Here is a 24,814-nt window from a genome sequence, read left to right as displayed (position 1 = left end):
CTGAAACAAGTTGAATAAAGCCACTGTGAATCTGTGAATCTAAGACATCTCTCTTCTGGAATTTATCCCCACGGCAGCGCAGAGTTTTTACTGTAAATTCCCATTGAATACATGATTCCTTTTCCACTTTGGCACTGCATGTGCCTGATTGCTCCAGGCCAGCAATCTCCCAAAACTTCTGCTTTTATGTAGGTGGTCACACTTAATCAATGGCATTTGATTAGAAGTACCCAGCTGCTACTTACCCTCTTAATTACTACAGCTTCTGCCTTTTGGTCTTTTTTTTATTAAATGATTACAGTGTCAAGTTTTGTTGTATTTACCTAATTTGAAGACCTTCCAAAACTATATTGTTTTTACTATGATGTCATATGAAAAACCATATAATTCAAATGGCTTTGTTTCTCATTACTGTGGATAAATACCATACCAAATTGTTGTTTAAAGGTTTGTCCATTTTCACTATATCATCCCCCTGATGAGGTTGATCTGTGATCATAATAACCTATGAGTATTCAGTAATATTGATCTGTGGAGATAATCTATTAATATTCAGTTATGAGATGTTTTGAACTTTCTTTTAAGAAGCAAATGACAAAATGTGTAACCTTTTGTATTCTTATGGGACAAACTGCACAGTTATCATTAAAGGAGTGGTTCGACACCTAAAATATATTTTCTAAATATTGATCCTCACACCTTAACCACTTCTATAACATGCCCTATACTTTTCCCTATCTAGCTAATTTCTAAATTTTTTTTACTGTAGTTCCTGCGACATTCATTTGAGAGGCGTCTCATATGTGACATCACAGGAGACGGAGACTGCAGTCACACCCTGCGGCGTCCATCATTCCTCCTTGAACAGGACGTCCCAAGGGGGCAGCGCTGCAGGAATTAGTTTCTCACTGTAGCTTCTGTGTAAAGGCCCTTTTACATTTAGCGATGCACCAGCGATCCGACCAGCGATACGACCCTGCCAGGATCGCTGGTGCATCGCTAAATGATCGCTAGTGAGCTTTCACACAGAAAGATCTCACAGCGATGCAGCAGCGACGCAGCGCACGATACTCACCTTTCACACACAGCGATCCTGATGTCCTCCCGCCCACCTCCACGCGTCGCTCGTCGTCACAGCAGGAAGCTGATGACGGGAAATGGAGCCGGACATTCTCGCGCGATCAGCGATGGACAGCGGGGGAGCCGGTCGGAGGTAAGTATCACACATAGCGATATCGCTAGCAATATCACTATGACGTCACAAAATCGTTGACGTTATAGCGATATTGCTATGTGTAAAACCCCCTTAAGATGTCATCGGGGGGCTGGGGGGGAGATAGAAGCAGTGAGTGACACCAGTGCCGCCCCCTGATGACAATTCATTTGAGGGTGGTTCTAGAAGCTGTGGGGCGGCACTGATGTCACTCACTGCTTCTATCTTCCCCCCTAATGACATCTTCTTTCAGTTATAATCTACGGCAGAGGTGGAGATAGAAGGTGAGCACCGGTGCTGCACTCACCTCCCCACAGCATCCATAACCCAGGATCCAGGGCATCTTCAGAGGGGGAGGCAATGTAAAAAGCTAGTAAGTAACTGCAGTGCTGAACCCTGTGACGTCTTGTTCCACAAGGGGAGATGGAAGCTGCGGTGAGTGAGTGCAGCCCCAGCCTCCTATGAAGTCACATTTGAGACTCCTCTCAAACAAAATGTTGGAGGAAATACAGTAATAAAAACACATATAGGGATTAGCTAAATAGGTAAATGTGAAGGGTATTTTCTAATAAAGGCACCCTGTTAAGGTAACTTTCATTTGAGATTCCATCCCAAGGAAGGCAGTGACATGCATAGAATGAATCATCAGAATAAATCAGTAAGGATAGTTGTCCTAAAAGCAATGATATTAGCATATTTAACATCCAAAAGATTAATTTAATAAATAATACTGAGATGCTAGTATCCCATCGTAAAGTTAGTTGTTGGAGAAATGCACATATAATGCCAAAAAAATACTTATTTTTGCCCTTATCACCAGGAATGTGCAGTAAGCAGTTACATCCCACAGATCTGCTCACTACCACCTGGACAGGCTATACTTCAGAGGGAGAAAGTGTTCATCCGCCTGTCTCTGAAAGAGCAGCAGGATGCCATGCAAAGACTGAGAGATTTACAGAGGGAGGCAGAGATGAAATGTGCCAGTGACAGGAGAAGACAGATGCTAAGGGTAAGTAAAAAAGAAAAAAATTGGATTGACTGAAGATGTATATCTGTTACTGTAAAAATGTAAAAGTAGTGATGTAGAAAACAGATGTAATGCTGAAAATAAAATGTGCCAAAAATTACAGAAGTGACACATAAATATAATTTGCATGTGTTTTGTACTGGTGAATGAAACCATGTTCTTATTAAAACTGTGATTTCAAACTTCGAGTGACTCAGACATGTGTTAAAGACTATCTGTCATGCAAAGTCATTTTTTTAACTTGGTACAAATGCTGTTCTGCTCATTCTGGCAATTTTTTCCTTCTTGCACCACTTGGTTCATCAGATATTTCCCTCTGTCTTTTGTTACCCTATAAATTTATTATCGTTTGCCAAGGAGGTCTGATCTTCAAGAAGACGCCCACATAGAAGAACTGAGGATCATGCACCCTTGGCTAACAAGCAGGAAGAGAGGGTCATATCTCAGGAATGGAGAGGTACAGGAACAAAAAAAACAATGGCAGATTCAGGAGAACAGCATTATTTACTCCAAATTACATATTTAAGGCAAGTCAAGTGACAGGTCCTTTTTAAAATGAAACTGTCACATGAAAAAACGCTATTAACCTGCGTGTATGGGATTAATCTGCACCCATACTTATAGCCCCACTGCTGGGAGGAAATTAATTGTATTCCTCCCGTCAGTGTTCCGCGATGGGGGTGATGCTGGCATGGTTTCAGTCACCATATAGAAAGTGGTGGCGGTAACCGTGCCCCCGGCCTTGAATGACACCTGACTCAGCATTAACCACTTCACGACCTTTGATGCCACATAGGCGTCATGAAAAGTCGTGCCAAAACGACCCATGACTCCTATGTGGTGTCATGAATTGATTGCTCCCCTTGCGGGTCGGGTGACCGGGGTCACTGAAAGGTCACCCGACCCGCACACAGAGGACACCTTAGAGTTAGCCCCCCAGGGGGCGTGGCTTAGCCCCCACATGCCTACGATCGCTCTTATTGGCTGTTAAAAGTGAAACTGCCAATCAGAGCGATTGTAATATTTCATCAATGAATTTTGATGAAATATTACAAATCCAGCCATGGCCGATGCTGAAATAGCATCGGCATGGCTGGAGACACTGAACCGACCCCCCGCAACTGACTGACAGTGGTGATTGGCCGCCGCCACCATCTGACGGCGCCGATCGGCAGCCGCTGTCATAATCTGCTCCCCCCCCCTTCTCTCTGGTCCCCCCCGCCCTCCGATCACCCCCTCTCACCCTGCACGGTGGCTCCAAAGTCCCTCTGGCCGTCCCGGTTTGCCGCCGTCCCGGATTATGGGCGCCGCCATCTTGGAAAATGGCGGGCGCATGCGCAGTGCGCCCGCCGGGAATCTGCGACGCTGCAGATTCATTCATTTATTTTGATCAAAATAAAAAAAAAGTAAATCACCGCCCCCCCCTTATCACCCCCATAGGTAGGGACATATAATAAAATAAAGAAAATATTTTTATTTTTCCATTAGGGTTAGTGTTAGGGCTAGGGTTAGGGTTGGAATTAGGGTTAGGGCTAGGGTTAGAATTAGGGTTGGAATTAGGTTTAGGGTTAGAAATAAGGTTAGGGTTAGAGTTAGGGTTAGAATTAGAGTTAGGGTTGGAATTACGGTTAGGGTTGGAATTAGGGTTAGGGATGGAATTAGGGTTGGGATTAGGGTTAGGGGTGGGTTGGGATTACGATTAGGCTTGTGGTTAGGTTTAGAGTTGGGATTAGGGTTAGGGGTGTGTTAGGGTTAGGGTTGTAGTTAGGGTTATGGTTAGGGTTGGGATTAGGGTTAGGGGTGTGTTGGGGTTAGGGTTGGAGATAGAATTGAGGGGTTTCCACTGTTTAGGCACATCACGGGGTCTCCAAACGCGACATGGTGCCACCATTTATTCCAGCCAATTTTGCGCTCAAAAAGTTAAACAGTGCTCCCTCCAATTCGACCCCCGACGTGCGCCCATACAGTGGTTTACCCCCACATGGGGTATCAACATACTCAGGAAAAATTGCAAAACAATTTTGGGGTTCTAATTTCTCCTGGTACTCTTGGGAAAATAAAAAATTGGGGCCTAAATAATTATTTTTATGGAAAAAAAAATATTTTTTATTTTCACGGCTCTGCGTTATAAACTTCTGTGAAGCACTTGGGGGTTCAAAGTGCTCACCACACATCTAGATTAGTTCCTTGGGTGGTCTAGTTTCCAAAATGGGGTCACTTGTGGTGGGTTTCCACCTTTTAGGTACATCAGGGGCTCTGTAAACGTAACATGGCTCCCGCAAACCATTCCATCGAGTCGGCATTTCAAAACATCACTATTTCCCTTCCGAGCCCCAACGTGTGCCCAAACAGTGGTCCCCCCCCACATATGGGCTACCAGAGTACTCAGGACAAACTGGAAAACAACTTTTGGGTCCAAATTTATCCTGTTACCCTTGTGAAAATAAAAAATAGTGGGCTAAAAATCAGTTTTTGAGGAAATTTTTTTTTTTTTTATCTTCACGGCTCTGCTTTATAAACTTCTGTGAAGCACTTGGGGGTTCAAAGTGCTCACCACACATCTAGATTATTTCCTTGGGTGGTCTAGTTTCTAAGATGGGGTCACTTGTGGGGGGTTTCCACTGTTTAGGTACATCAGGGGATCTGCAAATGTAACGTGACACCAGCAGACCATTCCATCAAGTCGGCATTTCAAAGCATCACTATTTCCCTTCCGAGCCCCAAAGTGTGCCCAAACAATGGTCCCCCCCCACATATGGGTTACCAGCATACTCAGGACAAACTGACAACAACTTTTGGGGTCCAAATTTATCCTGTTACCCTTGTGAAAATAAAAAATATTGGGCTAATAATCATTTTTTGAGGAAAAAAATTTTTTTTTATTTTCACGGCTCTGCTTTATAAACTTCTGTGAAGCACTTGGGGGTTCAAAGTGCTCACCACACATCTAGATTAGTTCCTTGGGTGGTCTAGTTTCCAAAATGGAGTCACTTGTGGGGGGTTTCCACTGTTTAGGTACATCAGGGGCTCTGCAAACGTAACATGACACCCGCAGACCATTCCATCAAGTCGGCATTTCAAAACATCACTACTTCCCTTCCGAGCCCCAACGTGTGCCCAAACAGTGGTCCCCCCACATATGGGGTACCAGTGTACTCAGGACAAACTGGACAACAACTTTTGGGGTCCAAATTTATCCTGTTACCCTTGTGAAAATAAAAAATAGTGGGCTAAAAATCATTTTTTGAGGAAAAAAAATATTTTTTATTTTCACGGCTCTGCTTTATAAACTTCTGTGAAGCACCTGGGGGTTCAAAGTGCTCACTATGCATCTAGATAAGTTCCTTAGGGGGTCTAGTTTCCAAAATGGGGTCATTCGTGGGGGAGCTCCAAAGTTTAGGCACACAGGGGCTCCCAAACACGACATGGTGTCCGCTAACGATTGGAGCTAATTTTCCATTCAAAAAGTCAAATGACGCTCCGTCCCTTCTGAGCCCTGCCGTGCGCCCAAACAGTGGTTTCCCCCCACATATGGGGTACCAGCATACTCAGGACAAACTGGACAACAACTTTTGGGGTCCAATTTATCCTGTTACCATTGTGAAAATAAAAAATATCGGGCTAAAAAAATCATTTTTGAGCAAAAAAAAATCATTTTTTATTTTCACTGCTCTGCGTTATAAACTTCTGTGAAGCACTTGGGGGTTCAAAGTGCTCACCACACATCTAGATAAGTTCATTTGGGGGTCTAGTTTCCAAAATGTGGTCACTTGTGGGGGAGTTCCAATGTTTAGGCACACAGGGGCTCTCCAAACGCGACATGGTGTCCGCTGACGATTGGAGCTAATTTTCCAATCAAAAAGTCAAATGGCGCTCCTTCCCTTCCGGGCCCTGCCGTGCACCCAAACAGTGGTTTATGACCACATATAAGGTATTGGTGTGCTCAAGAGAAATTGCCAAACAAATTTTAGGATCCATTTTGTCCTGTTGTCCATGTGAAAATGAAAAAATTGAGGCTAAATAAAATTTATGTGAAAAAAGTACTTTTTTTTTCGGATCAATTTGTGAAGCACCTGGGGATTCAAAGTGCTCACTATGCATCTAAATAAGTTCCTTGGAGGGTCTAGTTTCCAAAAAGGGGTCACTTGTGGGGGAGCTCCAATGTTTAGGTGCGCAGTGGCTCTCCAAACACGACATGGCAACCGCTAAATATTCAAGCATATTTTCCATTCAAAAAGTCAAATGGCGCTCCTTCCCTTCTGAGCCCTGCCGTGCGCCCAAACAGTGGTTTATGACCACATATGAGGTATCGCTGTACTCAGGAGAAATTTCCCAACAAAATTTAGGGTCCATTTTATCCTATTACCCATGTGAAAATGAAAAAATTGATGCTAAAAGAAAATTTATGTTGGAAAAATTAAAATGTCCATTTTTTCCCTCCACGTTGCTTTAGTTCCTGTGAAGCACCTAAAGGGTTAATAATCTTCTTGAATGTAGTTTTGAGTAGCTTGAGGGATGCAGTTTTTAGAATGGTGTCACTTTTGGGTATTTTCTGCCATATAGACCCCTCAAAGTGACTTCAAATGTGAGGTGGTCCCTAAAAAAAATGATTTTGTAAATTTTGTTGTAAAAATGAGAAATCGCTGGTCAACTTTTAACCCTTACAACTTCCTAACAAAAAAATGTTGTTTCCAAAATTGTGCTGATATAAAGTAGACATGTGGGAAATGTAATGTATTAACTATTTTGTGTCAGATAACTCTCTAGTTTAACAGAATAAAAATTCAAAATTTGAAAATTGCGAAATTTTCGCCAAATTTCCGTTTTTTTCACAAATAAACGCAAAAATTATCAACCTAAATTTACCACTAACATCAAGCCCAATATGTCACGAAAAAACAATCTCGGAATCGCTAGGATACGTCCTGCAAAAGGACACTGGTCAGAATTGCAAAAAATGGCCAGGTCATTAAGGTCAAAATAGGCTGGGTCATGAAGGGGTTAAAGCTGGCTGTCAGTCAGTGCCAGGGGCACGGTTACAGCTTTGATACAGAGAGAAGTCTGAAACCGTGCCAGACCCACTCCCGTGCCTGAACGCCAAACGCTGTCGGGGGAATAAAGTTAATTTCCTTCCAAAAGCGGAGCTATAAGTATGGGTGCCAGGCAGGTTCAGAACGCTATTAACATACAGATTAACACCATATCTGCAAGTTTATAGTACTTTATGCCTTTAAGTAAACAATAAATAATTATTTTAATCAATTCTACTGTGAATAGTGTCAGAATCAAGTCTTATACAAATGAGTATAGATTTACAGAAGCTTTAAACTACAAATCCATTTTAACAAGAATATCAAGGTTATTTACAATTGGGAATATATATTGTAGCAGCAATAATGAGCCAAACTAGGATAAAACCGCTTTAAAGGAACCTGACACCAGGTTTTACCCAAATAAAGTTTAAATGCCACATCAGCCTCCTAATGATGTTTCAACACTGTCTAAGAGACGGTGCGTCAATAGACAAAGGGAGTGAACATAGAATTCTGAGCAATCTAAGGCTGGAGTTACACTAGCGATTAAATCGGACGAATGCAATGCAATAAAAAAATCGCATTGCATTGGTCCCAATGTTATTCTATGGTGCTGCTCCCATCATGCATTTTTTTATCGGATCCGTTCCTCGGACCGAGACAATCGCAGCTTGCTGCGATTGTCACCGATTTTCGGATCGGATTCGACAATGCAAGTCTATGGATGCGATTAAAAATCGCATTGAAAACGCACCACACGTGTGACTTGCGATTAAATCGCAAGACTTCTCCAGGTCAACAGGAAAGAGCATCAGGCATTGGCATTGGATGTCAATTTGATGCTTAGATGCGAATAAAATCGGTTCATCGCTGGAAAATGGGATGACAGACGGATCTCTGGACAAGAATTCTTTGTGCGATTTCGTACCGTTAAAATCGGACCGAATTTTTAATGGTTGTGTGTGACTCCAGCCTAAATCTTTATTAAGTACATTTCACAATACATTAATAATTATAAAAGGTGCCTCATGAGGACAGGACTTGGAATAAAGGCATGGCAGTTATAAGTGTATCGCAAATAACACAAGGGGTATGTATACGTGAACAGAGAGATATCGGCCTACCAATAGCTGACCCCTACTAATCAACAATCAATACATCGTTTAATAATCTATATGCTATAATAGCCATTTATCTTAGTGGCATAAAACATTATAGTAGAAGGTATTACCTTAACCAGTCCAACATTACTTAACAGTCTCAGTTCAGCAGATGGCATCATACAGTTTGGGGCATAACCTTCATTTCTGTTACTAAGCTTCCCGGTGTAGTACATAATTGCCACTGACTCGAGCTCGAGGCTACAGACATTCCAGGAATGTATGCAGCGAGTTCCACTGGATCCCATATGGCCCAACGATAGGTACTTCTTGTGCTGCTAGCCCACTGCCCTTGAACCTTGCTTTTCTACTTGCTAACATTGCACTTTCATACTATCTAATCTAAAGGGCCTGTCACACTAAGCGATATCGCTAGGAATATCGCTATAACGTCACTGGTTTTTGTGACGTTATAGCGATATTGTTAGCGATATCGCTATGTCTGATACTTTCCTCTGACCGCTCCCCCGCTGGTTATCGCTGATCGTGCGAAAACGTCCTGGACCGTTTCTGGACGCAGGCGGGAGGACGTCAGGATCGCCTCGTCTGACAGGTAAGTAGCGACCCCCGACCCCTGCGATGTCGCTGGTGAGATCTGCCTGTGTGGCAGCTCACTAGCGACCACTTAGCGATGTACCAGCGATCCTGACCGCGTCATATCGCTGGTCGGGATCGCTGGCACATCGCTAAGTGTGCAGTACCTTTAGCTCTAACTTTCATCTACCTTGCTAAGACCAGGAAGTTCTCCCCTTAATAACTGACCTTGCCTTGTCCGAAACTGTGGTGGACCCAAACATTTCACTGTATAATAACCTGTCTGCCCCAGCAGTCTGTTGCTGGGGAAACTTCATCTTTCACCTATTTAACTTCAGTCACTACCTTCTAACAGTATGCACCAAACTTCCTATCTAATGTGCCCCCAACTAAACCTTCCCTCTTTGTAAATTAATCTCTAAGGCTATGTGCACACATGCGTAATTCCCGTGGAAATTTCCGTGGCAATTCCGCAACTCCCTGCCGCGGGAAATACGCAAGAAATCCACATGCGGAATTCCCGCGAAAAACTAGCATTTTGCAAGCATAATTAGCTTGCAGAATGCTAGCGTTTTTCCAAGCAATCTGTAGCATCGTTTGGGAAACTGATTGACAGGTTGGTTACGCTTGTCAAACATGTTTGACTAGTGTGACCAACTTTTTACTATTGATGCTGCCTATGCAGCATCAATAGTAAAAAGATATAATGTTAGCAATAATTAAAAAAAAAAATCGTGTTATTCTCACTTTCCGGCGTCCCACGCAGCGTCCCCAGGCCTCAGCGATGCTCCCGGCAAGTCCCGTTCCCAACGATGCCTTGCAACAATGACCCCAGATGACGTAGCATCTCGCGAGACCGCTACGTCATCACAGTTCATTGTCTTGCGACAATGCTGGGAACGGGACTTGCCGGGAGCATCGCTGAGGCCTGGGGATGCTGTGGGGGACGCCGGAAGGTGAGAATATCACGACTTTTTATTTGAATTCTTTTTTTTCACAGGGATATGGTACCCAGGGCCTGGAGGAGAATCTCCTCTCCTCAAGACCCTGGGTAGCATCTGCACATTTTCCGCTTACTTTGCACATGGTGGTCATAGCCATATGCGGAAAGTATGTGGAACAATGCATTCCTATGTGTGCAAAATTCCCGCGATTCCACAAAAACAATGAGCAAGCTGCGTATTTTTTCGTTATTCGATTCCGCCGCGGAAAAATACGCAGCATTAGCACAGCATGTGCGGAATGCCATTGAATTCAGTGGGTTGCTTATTTTATACGTTTTCGCGGCGAAAAAATGCGGCAAAAACACAAAAAATCTGCGGGAATTCCGCATGTGTGCAATAGCCTAAGTCCTAGGCTATGCTTTATATACTCTAATCTTAACCCTAGACTTTCCCTATACACTATACATGAATAACATTATACATTAATCACAATACATTACATTAACCACTTACATTAGTTCCTATGAAACGCTATGCAGATTCACATATTAATACAGTCAGAGAGCTCCTGTCACACCCTTACACTTAGATTTAGGAACTCCTTCTTGGTATATTGGTGGTAGATAAAGAAAAATACATATGAAGAAAGCTACATTTCCTTTTCCAGAATGTATAGTATATTTTCTATAGTATTTTGGTACCCTAATACCCAGGTTTTCATCTTTCCAAATAGCCCTTTCTCATCGCAACGCTTTGGTTTGCCTCCAATAATACATTGGTAGAAAGAAATTAATAAATAACTTTATTATTTCCATTCCTAGTTTCAAGAGCGGCTTTCCATAGCTCGTAATCGGAAATCTGAGTTGGATCTTATGGACATTACACAAAGAAGATCTCCTCAGCTGACCCCAGAGCCTTTGGCAGAGGTGAGCGAGTGCACAGCAGATAACCTGGCAATACACATAGTATATCTGTCTATCGCGTGTAAAATAAAGAGCAGAGATGCAACATTCCACACAGAGGCTCCAAATAGCCTCTTATGTGTCCTTCTGATGATGCTAAGGGTAAAGCAATATTTTAAAATTCATCCTTCTACTACGACCACACTCTCCTTCATTGGTTTCAGGTGTTCCTCAAATAATGCTTGGCGCCATCTGGATCATAAATTTAGGATTATAATACAGAACTATGTAGTATTCGACTTATTTGTGTGCTCATTACACTGGCCACAATGTACCTAATAAGGCTTTAATCAAGTACTCTATAACACACAAATAAATGGGATATAAATCATACCATGAGAATTAATTGCCAGCAGCTAGATTGTACAACCTGTAATAAATATTTTTGGGACAATTATTTCTGTGTACAATTCGAGGGTAAGCGGCTGTAGCAGATCAGCCGAGGGAAGAGCATGGCTATCTGACAAATATACGTAGACATTTTACTTTCTATTTAGTTTGCCTCAGATGTTAGGAAGCATTTACCAAAAGTTTAGTTCTACCTTGAAGAAGTTAAGGTAACCCTTAGGACTTGTTCATAGGACCATATTTATGACCCAAGAGCTGTCAATGAAAAAAACAGACCACCCTGTGACCATTGTTACTCATTGTGGCAGTGCAGGTGAGCAATTTTTTTTAACTGACCGAGTCTGTACGGAAAAAAATGCAAGCATGCAATAGTGTCTTCCATAAATCAGATGAAACTTACCCATTCAAGTTTAAGGGTGCGAGAAAAAACAATCCGACTCCCTATGGAGCTACAGTATAGCATCCATTTTTTACAGGTACTGTTCTGCCTACCCAGTGTGGTATGATCAGACCATGTCCCTGCACGGTCAGACACAGCTATTACACAGCAGGGGCACATTTATAAGATTATCTCAGCACAGGAACATTTTTTAACACATCCAATTGTGGAACTTTTTATTATTCCAGTATCTATTGATTGAAGATATGGCGAATTTGTGGATGCTTCCCGCCCTGTCGATTATTGAAGAGACTAATTCACAGAAAATTATTAAACATGCGGTTTTTTTAAATTTCCTGTGAATAGTCAACAACGTGGAAGACCTCCACAAATTCTATATATCTTCATTCTCATAGGTTTTGACAACCCGTGGATCCACAGCAACTGAACAATGAGATAAGCTCATAAAATCATGAATCAGGTTAGCACAATCTGATACAAACATTTTCTAATTGTTTGTTGGATATTTGCGCTACTTTCTCCCTAGTCTTTATGTAAGATCTATTGATAAAAAGGAACTTTGTTTGTGGGACAACCCTCTATGGCTGGGGATACATGGCGACTTTGGCCATGACACCTGTTCCATGACTGAAGTTCGCTCTGTTTCTCTCCTACATCACAACAAAATACAAGTGTATGGGTCTCAATGCATCCCTGAGGGAATTATGACAAGTAGCAAAAAATCAGACCCGGATTCGACTTCTTGTGACTTGCTTCTCATGGTTGCAGTACCCTCAGGATGACAATGCAACCACAATTACTTTCATTGCGCTGCGATGTACCAGCAACACCTAGCAAACTTTGTTTGCAACCAAAGTCGCTGTGTGGCCCCAGCCTTGTTGACTTCCCATGAAAAATTGAGCCTAATGTGTCACTAAAAAGAGAAAAAGTAAATTATAAATCCCACTAAGGACAAGGACTGATCTGACTTATGGCGATTGTTCTAATCTTACCATACATAGGGAGATGTAGAGCGTCAAAAGTCTGCAGTAAAGGAGCACCTGGAGAAGGTGAAACGAGAACGCACATACATCATGCAGACCAGGAGAGACAGGTAATTGCAGATGCAGCATATACTTCTGCCTATTCAAGTTTTGCAATTTACCTGTTTATAAAATGCTCTCTGTTCTCAATAATGGAGGGATTTACAATTCTATTGTTTACTGTTCGTTGCCTGGGTTACCAGCTACTGCTGCAATCTATAGTTGGTGGCTGGTCAAGGAGCGCAGCGCTTACAAGCTTTTTCCAATGCAGCTTTTATGCGCTGCTCTGAAGTTGGCTGAAACACTGGATCTGAAGAGGCAAAGCTGCTTCACATAAAAACATCGGCGATCGCACACATTGGGCCAGTGATGCGACGATGCTGCTGATCATCACAGTAAATCAAGTACCCCATAGGCAGGCTGGGAAGCAGTGCACTCGTACAGATCTTGAGGAAACCCCCTTTAAGTTTATTCATTCTCTATGTGTATAAAATTAATGTCAGAAATAGTAACAGCAATAAATCATCCTGCTAAAACTAGAGCATATAATTGTACATGTACATTCATTTTTAGCTGTAAGTTGTGAAAAGCACAAAAAAATGGCTCTACCACATCTGCACATACCATCATGAGACAGAAAAATATTCAGAATTGAGAGTCCTCAGTGGATGATACCTTTTAATGGCTAACTGAAAAGATGGTAACACATTGAAAGCTTTCGAGACTACTCAGGTCTCTTCATCAGGCATAGACTAATACAAAATCTGAAGAGTCACATATTTATGCACAATACAGCACAGAAAAAATGCAATAGATGAGACAAGTGACGTGAAGTAGAATAATGATTATGGGAGAGGGAGAAACATAAATATTGGACCAGTTCATAGATAAGGAGTCCGGATGTTTTATTCTCCTCTGATATGGGTCTCCTAATGTGTTGTGATGCCCCCACACGGTCTTAGGAGCAAATTCCTTAGTTGATGTAAAAAGACATAAATCCATGCGACACATTCATTCCAGCATTGAGAGTGTCAAAGGTCGTCATAAATTTATACTCACAGACTCTTCTCTTTCTCTGAGATGTGAAGTTACCTTTCAATAACAGTAATTTCATATCTATGGTGCTGTGGTCCATCATACAAAAATGTTTTGCCACAGGTAGATCCATTCTTTTTTCTCTTATTGTGTGACGATGAGCATTCATCCTTGTTCTAAGCTTTTGCCCTGTCACATCAAGACTACAAGATCCCAGGTACTTTCAGGTGCATTACATCTAATGTGTTGTACTTAATTATTTGTACTAAATGTCCAACTGGGAGTCTGTATGTGGGGGAGACAGGGCAAAAGCTTAGAACAAGGATGAATGCTCATCGTCACACAATAAGAAAAAACAGAACGGATCTACCTGTGGCAAAACATTTTTGTATGATGGACCACAGCACCATAGATATGAAATTACTGGTATTGAAAGGTAACTTCACATCTCAGAGAAAGAGAAGAGTCTGTGAGTATAAATTTATGACGACCTTTGACTCTCTCAATGCTGGAATGAATGTGTCGCTTGGATTTATGTCTTTTTACATCAATTAAGGAATTTGCTCCTAAGACCGTGTGGGGGCATCACAACACATTAGGAGACCCATATCAGAGGAGAATAAAACATCCGGAATCCTTGTCTATGAACTGGTCCAATATTTCTGTTTTTCCCTCTCCCATAATCATTATTCTGCTTCACGTCATTTGTCTCATCTATTGCATTTTTTCTGTGCTGTATTGTGCATAAATATGTGACTCTTCAGATTTTGCATTAGTCTATGCCTGATGAAGAGACCTGAGTAGTCTCGAAAGCTGGCAATTTGTTACCATCTTTTCAGTTAGCCATTAAAAGGTATCAACCACTGAGGACTCTCAATTCTGAATATTTTTCTATCTGCTGGCTAACACGGTACAAAGATATACATCTTTCCTGCATCATGAGACAGACAGTGTTGGATTTTTCTTCTACGAAGGCAGAGGGGCTTGTCTCAGGACACGTCCCTCCCACACCATAGCTGCTTTACCTGAGTACACCACTTTTGTATTGCATATAACAGTCATTTATCAATGACATCTTACTATATTTCCCCAATAACAGAAACATGACCAGTTTCAAAGAGTTGCTGGATCCTGTACTTACTGGCAAAAAGCAAGAGGACAGCGGATCAGAGTTGAGTGAAGTAGAAAGGCACTGAAGAACAGGTCAGACCAGCTGCTGGATCTTGAAACAGGCAACTCAGTGTTGATTATATATAAGATTATTTCTCTGGAGATTCCAAGACAATGTGCAATGCTGCACTCCGTGTTTAGTACTATGATTAAACTGTATTATGAGAGATTTTAAGTCTGAGTGATTGGTAAATACGTCAGTGGTAACCTGTACTCGATATATGATGCTGATTGCGTTATCTGTCTTCCAGTGTCAGTAAAAGAAGAGCAGTGATCTGTGCAGTACTGATACATTGTTATTCACTCACTTGTCGGCATATGTGTAGCTCTACATGTTATTTTTGGACAATAATAATAATATATTTTATTTCTATAGCGCCGACATATTCCGCAGCACTTTACGTTTCAGAGGGGACATGTACAGACAATAGACATTACAGCATAACAATAATCACATAGATCATAACAGATACCAAGAGGAATGAGGGCCCTGCTCGCAAGCTTACAATCTATGAGGAAAAAAGGTAGACACGAAAAGTGGGTGGTAACAATTGCCCTGATTGTATGGACCAGCCATAATGTTAAGTGTGTAACAGTTCAGACACAGAGGGCTAATGGATGCATAAAGCATGTGGGAACATGATGTGGGGAACCTGGTTATGGTAAAAACTTTTGGCTGTGCCACATAGGGATAGATTAGGTTCATGTGCTGAGGCAGTAGGCCAGTCTGAATAAATGCGTTTTCAGGGCACGCTTAAAATTGTGGGGATTGGGGACTAATCGTATTGACCTGGGAAGTGCATTCCAAAGAATTGGCGCAGCACGTATATAATCTTGGAGACGGGAGTGGGAGGTTCTGATTATTGAGGATGCTAACCTCAGGTCATCAGCAGAACGGAGGGCGCAGGTAGGGTGTTATACTGAAACAAGGGAGGAGATGTAGGGTGGTGCTGAGCCATGGAGAGCTTTGTGGGTGAGGGTAATAAGTTTGTACTGGATTCTGGAGTGGATAGGTAGCCAGTGTAATGACTTGCACAAGGTAGAGGTGTCGGTGTAACGATTGGCGAGGAATATGATCTTGGCTGCAGCATTCGAGACAGATTGGAGGGGGGAGAGTTTGGTAAGAGGGAGACCGATTAGAAGAGAGTTACAATAGTCGAGACGAGAATGAATAAGAGAAACAGTAAGAGTTTTTGAGGAGTCAAAAGTAAGAAAAGGTCCCATTCTAGAAACGTTTTTGAGGTGCAGATAACAAGAGCGAGCCAGTGATCGTATGTGGGGGGCAAAGGAAAGCTCAGAGTCAAGTATCACCCCAAGACAGCGGGCATGTTGCTGGGGAGTAATAGTGGAACCACACACGGAAATGGCAATGTCGGGTATAGGTACATTAGTAGAGGGAGCAAACACAAGGAGTTCAGTCTTTGACAGGTTCAGTTTCAGATATAGTGAGGACATGTTGTTAGAGACAGTGTTTAGACAATCGCTGGTGTTTTCCAAAAAGGCAGGCATGATGTCAGGAGAAGAAGCATATAATTGGGTGTCATCAGCATAGAGATGGTACTGGAAACCAAATCTACTGATTGTTTGACCAATAGGGGCAGTGTACAAAGAGAAGAGGAGAGGGCCTAGGACTGATCCTTGAGGAACCCCAACAGTAAGGGGAAGATGAGAGGAGGAGGAACCAGCAAAAGATACAGTAAAGGAGCGGTCAGAGAGATAGGAGGAGAACCAGGAGAGAACGGTGTCCTTGAGGCCAATGGAATGGAGCATAGTGAGGAAGAGCTGATGTTCCACAGTGTCGAATTCTGCAGAGAGATCCAAGAGAATTAGTATGGAGTAATGACCGTTTGATTTAGCTGTTAGTAGATCATTATAGACTTTAGTGAGGGCAGTTTCAGAAGAGTGTGAAGAAGAGCGGAAACCGGATTGGAGAGGGTCGAGAAGAAAGTTATCTGAGAGATAGCGGATAAGACGGGAGTGGACCAGGCGTTCCAGGAGTTTAGAGATGAAGGGAAGACTAGAGACAGGTCTATAGTTAGCGGCACAGTTTTGGTCGAGGAATGGCTTTTAAGTAGTGGATGTATGATGGCATGCTTAAATGAGGAGGGAAAGATACCAGAAGAGAGAGAGAGGTTAAATATTTTAGACAAAACTAATAAAACTAGAATTAAATTTTTGAAACATTCTCTTTAATATTTTATTTTTATGCACATAAGATTTTATTACAAATTTATAAGGAAATAGGGCAGTTCCTACTTGTAAGCACAAGAAGAGGGAGTTTGTGATGCATACAGTTCAATTGTACACCTTGTAAACACTTACAGTGGTTGTCCTGTCTAATATGACAAAGAATGCGATTTACATACTTCTGGCCACATTCCAACTAGACTGTATCTGGCCTCTGGTAGCGACTTATCTCCAGGGTGAACAAAAGGATGAACAGATGAAATTCAGCAGACCGGATAAATCTCTCCCCCAACAGTCATCTGTTGGGAAGCCCCCATACACATTAGACAGTTGGTCAATCCCACCGATATCGGTGAGTTCTGCCGACTCTATGGGGCCTTTACACACTTGTTTAGAATCTGCAGGACTTCTGTATGGATTTTCTTTAATTACAATGTCAAATTTGGAAAAGAAAAGAAAAACGGACATGATGCTTATTTTCATAAATTAAAAAGCAACAATGCAGGTAAATTATAATACAGGTAGGTTGGAATATTATTTGGGTGCAAATGTTGGCATGCATTCCACCCCAAAAAATCCAGATGAAAAAACTCTATAAGGGAGTAGAAAAATGGTATCCAGACAAAATCCACTCACATTTCATGCCAATGGTGAGCTCATTAAAGACAGTAATTTTTCATACTCCTGCCTAAAGAGAATCCCCATCCTGATGTTGCCATCAACAGGACAATCACCAAATTATGGTGCCAACAGTATCTGATAGCCGCTGCAATTGTGGGTTTATTGCCCATGAGATTTATTTATATTTGTTGGTTTCTATTAGTGTTTTCCTTATAATTATCGATTTTATTTTCACTAAATATTATTTGAACATAAAGAATCATGTTGCTATCATTTTACCACAAAACTACAAGAAGCCATTTAGTGCATCGAATTTGTTATTTGCAGCTACTCACACATCAAATGCAAAAAAATGACATTTTTTAAAAAGATTTCAGTAATTGCCATTTGCAAGGCTACAAGGCCATGTCTGTATGTTTTGGTTGAGTGGGTATTCCATTCTTCCTGTAGAAGGTGTCACTCACAATACGACAGCGTCGAAATTGGGGACAGTTGTCTACAAAATTACCTGGCAAAGAGAGATCATTTTAGTTATTATTGCAGTATGGAATTAATACTTACATATTGGTAACAGTGGAAACAAGTAAAAAGTTATTAAGCATAACATAATTTTTAGACATATAAGGGTCATTTGCAGTTTGGTTATAAATCAAATGTACTTTAGAGAATGTCACATGTTGGGAGTAAATAAAAAAGCAAAGGGTAAAAAAAGGAATGGATTGTAAAAATGGTATTACTGTTCAACAAACCATACATGTTTGATGGGGTAGTCACACAGGCATAACCACTGTGCCCAAATGATGGCTAGCATGAGGCATTCCTGAACTAAAGGAACCGACAGATCCCCTTACTGTCACCAATCGCTACTATAGCAGTGTGACTCAGAATTCTGTATTCTTATATGTTGTTTTATTACTAACAGTGCAATATTTGAAGAATAGTATTATCATACAGTGTCATATGTGGTAATAAATAGAAGTAGACCAAAGGGTCGAATCTATCCCTGGGCTAGTCGTGCCTCAGATCTTCTAATTACACATCTCAGGCAGTCATTGACAACTTGTCTTGGTAGTCATTATGCAGGCTATCAATCATGTCCCAGAAGAGAATGATTAAAAAATTCAGGAAATGGCTAATCGGGGAGAAAAGACGCCCCACTGGACTAGTCCTGACTCCTGACTCATTAGCATATGTGGCGCTGCAGGATAAAACGTCTTTTTTAAATAAACACCTTATTAGGATAAAGATATCTGCACCCATGTTGTTATCGTAACTGAGGATAGTCGAGACCCAACATTTTCTCCTTAACTGTTATAAATAACTCTGATAATGACTGTCCTTGAAAGGAATTGTGAAAATGAGAAATAAACCCATCCTATGGCTACATCCAACCATACATTTCACACTGTAACAGCTAATGTAGTATTCCATGGTGGTCCATTGAGCACTGTGAAGTAAGCTGATTTTGTCCATTGTACAAAGTTATGAAACTTTGCAAATCATATTGACACATACTATAGACATTACAGGTCTTATTGGTGTGGAAGTAGAAGCTGCAAGAGACTGGTCAGAAAAACTGAACACAGAGAAAGAAATAAGTGCTAATGCTTTCACTGCCATTATCTGTACTCGAACTGAGTATGTTCTGATTTCAATATAGGTAAATAAACATGGGTAAAGCCAGTGAATTGGAAGCCACTCACATATATTTCTCTCTCACCCATGACAGCACCACAGAGAGAGGGGGTCCGCCCATCAAGGACAATGGACTCAAACACCCAGGAGTGTTACCTTCCAGACCGCAAAAAAGAGAGGATTGCTCAGATGGTAGCAAGAGCGATTCAGAACCCTTCCATGACACTAAGAAAAGCGATGTCACTACTAGGGTCCCTTTCTGCCTGCCTGCCAGCGGTCCAGTGGGTGCAGCTACATACGAGAGATCTCCAATGGGATGTTTTAGCCAACCAGTTAGCATTAGGAGGTCACTTGGAAGGTCACGTTACACTAGACTCCAAAACTATTCATTCCCTAGCTTGGTGGAGAAACAGAGACAACCTATCCAAAGGGATTCCCTGGGTAATAAAAATGACACATAATTACCACGGATGCCAGTCCCAGGGGATGGGGAGCACATATGAGCAACAGGGTGGCTCAGGGGGAATGGGGAGGTCAGGAACTAGAAGCCTCCTCGAACCAAAGGGAACTATTGGCAGTGGGTTATGCCCTAAAACACTTCCTACCTGTGCTACGGGGTCATCACGTCCGCATATTTTCGGACAATCGGGTGACGGTGGCCTACATAAATCATCAGGGGGGAACCAGGTCCCGAACACTAATGAATACATCCTCCAAAATCTTCTCCCTAGCTGAGAAAAACCTACTATCCCTCTCTGCACTACATATACGGGGAACAGAAAACCAGAGAGCAGACTTTCTGAGTCGCACCCAGTTACACCAGGGAGAATGGGTTCTAAAACAGTCCATTTTTCGGCAGATTGTAAAAATGTGGGGAACCCTGGACATGGATCTGTTTGCCGACCACAAAAACAAAAAAGTAGAAGCATTCTGTTCCCTAAACCCCAGTGGAAATTCCCGGACCCTGGATGCGTTTATGCTTCCGTGGACACAGGGCCTAATGTATGCCTTTCCACCGTCCATTCTCATCCCAGCAGTCATAAGGAAAGTCAGAGAAGACAAAGCAAGAATGATACTAATAGCACACTTTTGGCCAAAAAGAACCTGGTTCTCCTGGCTGAGAATACTGTCAATAACCGACCCTTGGGCCTACCAGATCTCCCGGACCTACTGTCCCAAGGACCCATGTTACACCCTCGGGCAGTGAACCTCCATTTAACAGCATGGAATTTGAAAGGGCACTGCTGAGGGGGAGGGGGTTCTCCGAAAACCTGGTTTCTACGCTATAAAAGAGTAGGAAACTGATCACAACCAGAGCCTATGGGAGAACTTGGAGGAAATTTCTGTCCAGCTTCTGGGCAAGGGTTCAGGATGGAGTCCAGATTGACAAAATTCTCGAATTTCTGCAAAAGGGTTTAGAACAGGGGCCGGCGACTAACACATTGAAGGTACAGATAGCGGCCCTAGGTGCCCTGTATAACCAGGACGTGGCAGGCAACCCCTGGGCAGCACAGTTTATTAGGGCCGCAGCCAGGTCTAGACCAATAATTACCCAGAAATTACCCAGAAATTACCATCATGGGATCTAAACCTAGTATTGTCTGCACTAACAGGGCCCCCATTCGAGCCCATCCAGTCAGCACCCCTAAAAACCCTATCATTAAAGAATGTACTTCTAGTGGCCCTAACATCCGCTCACAGGGTGAGCGATATTCAAGCTCTGTCAGCGATACCACCGTTCACTAAAATCCTAGACGATAGAGTCATATTGAAACCTGACCCGGCATATCTACCTAAGGTAGCGACACACTTCCACAGGTCCCAAGAAGTAGTCCTTCCTTCCTTCTGCTCAAATCTTAGGAATAGGGGAGAGGAGAGATTTCACACCCTAGATGTGAGGAGGTGCCCAGTTCAGTACTTAGAGGCCACCAAGGGATGCAGGAAGGAAGGGTCTCTCTTTGTGTGTTTCCAGGGACCCCGGAAGGGACTCAAGGCATCCAAGAGTACCCTAGCAAGGTGGATAAGGGATGCGATTGCCCTGGCGTATTCATCCAGCGGGAATACCATCCCGGAGGGTTTAAAAGCTCACTCTACAAGGGCAATAGCGACCTCATGGGCAGAAAGATCAGAGGTATCAATAGAACAGATCTGTAAGGCGGCTACCTGGTCAACACCTTCCACCTTTTTCAGACACTATCATTTAGATCTAGCCTCTACGTCTGACCTGACCTTCGGGAGAAGGGTCCTTCAGGCGGTGGTCTCTCCCTAAGCTACCAATCTCTGAAATTCTCTCCGTGGTGCTGTCATGGGTGAGCGAGAATAGCTTAGTTACTCACCGATAACGGTGTTTCTCGGAACCCATGACAGCACCCGCTTATCCCCCCCCTTCACGTGTGCGGTGAGCACGGTTTAATGTGTGTAGAGTGTTTTTCGTTTAGACACGGTGCTTCTCCATAATATGCAATATTATAATGTTATGTATATACTTTTGTTGTTAACTAACCGGGAGACCCTCTGATGCTCTGTAACCAACTGGGGGCGGAGGAGAGGTGCCGCCTTTTATCTGTAGGTTCCTGTCCTTGATGGGCGGACCCCCTCTCTCCGTGGTGCTGTCATGGGTTCCGAGAAGCACGGTTATCGGTGGGTAACTAAGCTATTTTTATACGAATGAAGAAAAATTCCCTAATAAATTGATTTGCAATTTTAATAACTTTCCATGATGGAAAAAATTATTAAAATGTAAAATGAAAGTTTAATTACATAAAACTTTTCTACTTCTATCTTTCACCAATAGAAATGAATAAGCAAGTTGATCAGCGCTCATTTTGCTCCATTTACGCGGAACAAACATTGGCACTCTATGAGTTAGAATGATCATTATTGCAATCCTTCGCCCACAGTTTCATTATTGCGGGCAGCTCATTCCTAGTTACATGAAGGAAAGTGCTTCCGACAAATGATTGAATCTTTTAACCCCTTTCCGACATCGGGCGTAATAGTATGAGGATGTCAGACACCCCGTTTAATGCGTGCTCTGGTGCTGAGCCTGCACCTTTCCAGGCACATGTCAGCTGACAGCGGCATTTAACTTGAGCTTACCGGAAGTGCGTCGTAAATCCTGCCCATCGGTGACCCCATCACATGATCTCCAACAAGAGATATTGAAATCCAATAAAAAGCGGGATATACTGTGTATAAATCTGCTGGTAGCAGGATATATCTAGTATAACGACCTGATAAAATATACAAGGTTGATTGGTCCGTCTAATAGAATAGGCGGTATAGGACAGGTTGCTATTTTACTTGCACTTTTTCTTGGCACGAGCACTTTTTTGCACTATTTGGCACTTTAATGATATTTTAAATATAATAATAAATGTTAAGTTTTAATTTTCCAATCTGCTGAGAATAGTATACATCTAGATTGGGCATATTGGGCCCCTGCTTGAAAGCAATCGAAGTAGTGCAGCTTCTAGTCATAAAGACTATTGAAGCATGCAAAAATGTTTTTTTTTTAATATTAAAAAAATATAAAATTTCAAATCACCCCCCTTTCGCCCCATTCAAAATAAAACAATAAAAAAAATCAAATATACATATTTGGTATCACCGAGTTTAGAATTGCCCAGTCTATCAATCTAAAAAAATAATTAAACCGATCGCTAAGCGGTGTAACAAGAAAAAAATTCAAAATGTCAGAATTACGTTTTTTTGGTCACCGCTACATTGCAATAAAATGCAATAACAGGCGATCAAAAAATTGTATCCACACCAAAATGGCATCAATGAAAATGTCAGCTCGGCGCACAAAAGATAATCACTCACCCAGCACCAGATCACGAAAAAGTGACACTACAGGTCTTGGAAAATGGCGCCATTTTTTTTAACCAAATTTTGGATTTTTTTCTACCACTTAAATAAAAAAGAACCTAGACATTTTTGACGTCTATGAACTTCCAATGACATGGAGAATCATAATGGCAGGTCAGTTTTAGCATTTAGTGAACATGGTAAAAAAAAACATGGAATTGCCTTTTTTTTTTTTAATTTCGCAGCACTTGGAATTTTTTCCTGTTTTCCAGTACACAATATGTTAAAACCAATGGTGTCTTTCAAAAGTATAACTCGCAAAAAAACCAAGCCCTCACATGGCCATATTGACCTAAAAATAAAAAGTTATGGCTTTGGGAGAAAGGGGAGCAAAAATTGAAAACGCAAAAACGGAAATACCTCTGGTCGTGAAGGGGTTAATGCATTGAAAATTGTATTACAATCAGAGACTTGGTATTTTGTCAGACCCATATACATTGATCAATAGTAGAAATAAATGGTAATATGAACATTCTTCCACCCTTCTCATTGGCCTCGCTAAAAGGGCCTGAAGTCAATTAAAATTCATAATCCGTATTGTTAAAAACTGTGCAATGAATGCAATAACTTTCTTGTACGAGGGAGATTTACAATGTAAGAAAGTCTGAGGCTCATAGCTGTATCTGTGTGTTGTATTGTATCTTATGGACCACAAACTAGCACAAAATGAGGATACCTTGCGCCTGTAATTAAGTGATAAACATTTGACTTACCTACATGCCACCCATAGACCCAACTTGTAGCTAAAGGGTAGTAGTATTTCTCCTCCGGTCCAAGGCTATTCCTTATTTTTAGGTAGTGGTACCTCCCTTTTTCCTCCTTGGATGTGCCATGGTAGAGCAGACTTCGAGTTTCACCACTGACGGGCTTCATCTGGGATTCTGTTGTGCTAGTTTCCATTTGATCTCTCTGTCTGTTTGATGGCTCCCGATCCTGTTTTTTCTTTTCCGTCTTTGCCTGAAGACTTGGATGAGTAATAGTTGGCAGCTTTAAATGATCTTTCACTTTGGCTTTCATCTTTGATGTTTCATGGGACACAGCCTGCAAGTTCTGTCTATATTTACGCCACCAGTTCATGCGGGTCTGTATCTCTTTCAGGTTAGACTCTTTTAGAAATTCTTGTTTCTGAGTGGTTAAATTTAATTCCTGAGCCATTATGGTTGATTGTAACCAGTTCTCTCACACTTGGAAATACTTGTTAAATGCAGCAAGGGACTAAATTAACTGAATTGCATGGTTGTCGGATGGAAGAAGAAGCCTGGAATATCAAAAGTAATGAATGAAAATGAAATTAATATTATTACTGTGACTTCATATGGAGATTTATACCTACGCAGGTTACTTCAAGCTTCTGTGTTGTATCAGAAGAAGTCACTAATCTGATCCGTCACTTAGTAATAAGGTTTTCACTGCTAGAAATCCACCTACTGGATATGGGAGGTGTAGATGTGCATTAGCCAGGCCATGAATGTGCCGATTACCTCCCTTTCAAATGTGTGTTCACTGGGCACCTTAGTAATTCCTCTTCTGTCACAGCTGGCTGGTCTGGTAACCACTAACTTGCAGGCAGTGCAAGAGTCTTTACTATTGTTGTGACATCAGGATGCCATGGAGATAAGAACTAAATGCAGAATGCCCACTTAGCACATTATG

The 24,814-nt window shown here is 41.9% G+C and overlaps 2 protein-coding genes across 2 annotated transcripts in view; one reads left to right on the top strand and one right to left on the bottom strand.

Moving 5' to 3' along the window:
* Nucleotides 1–15,023, top strand: part of LOC141092856 (uncharacterized) — an 82,550-nt gene extending 67,527 nt beyond the window's left edge. Inside the window, exons 15-18 of the mRNA XM_073579171.1 lie at nucleotides 2,034–2,222; nucleotides 10,733–10,837; nucleotides 12,623–12,714; nucleotides 14,778–15,023. Coding sequence (XP_073435272.1) covers nucleotides 2,034–2,222; nucleotides 10,733–10,837; nucleotides 12,623–12,714; nucleotides 14,778–14,874 — 483 coding nt within the window. The 3' untranslated portion in view covers nucleotides 14,875–15,023. The remainder of the gene's footprint in view (nucleotides 1–2,033; nucleotides 2,223–10,732; nucleotides 10,838–12,622; nucleotides 12,715–14,777) is intronic.
* A 1,992-nt stretch (nucleotides 15,024–17,015) lies between these two features.
* The window catches only part of LOC141092893 (V-type proton ATPase subunit F), a 29,924-nt gene continuing 22,125 nt past the window's right edge, over nucleotides 17,016–24,814 (bottom strand). Inside the window, exons 2-3 of the mRNA XM_073579221.1 lie at nucleotides 23,875–24,419; nucleotides 17,016–18,164 (exon numbers count right to left, since the gene is read on the bottom strand). Of these exons, the coding sequence (XP_073435322.1) occupies nucleotides 18,052–18,164; nucleotides 23,875–24,316 (555 nt within the window). The 5' untranslated portion in view covers nucleotides 24,317–24,419 and the 3' untranslated portion in view covers nucleotides 17,016–18,051. The remainder of the gene's footprint in view (nucleotides 18,165–23,874; nucleotides 24,420–24,814) is intronic.

This window comes from Dendrobates tinctorius, unplaced genomic scaffold, assembly GCF_039654945.1.
Source record: "Dendrobates tinctorius isolate UK_male_01 unplaced genomic scaffold, ASM3965494v1 ptg000062l, whole genome shotgun sequence".
Lineage (NCBI taxonomy): Eukaryota > Metazoa > Chordata > Amphibia > Anura > Dendrobatidae > Dendrobates > Dendrobates tinctorius.
Note: the sequence above shows the minus strand (reverse complement) of the source record. Positions and strands in the feature narration are given on the sequence as shown.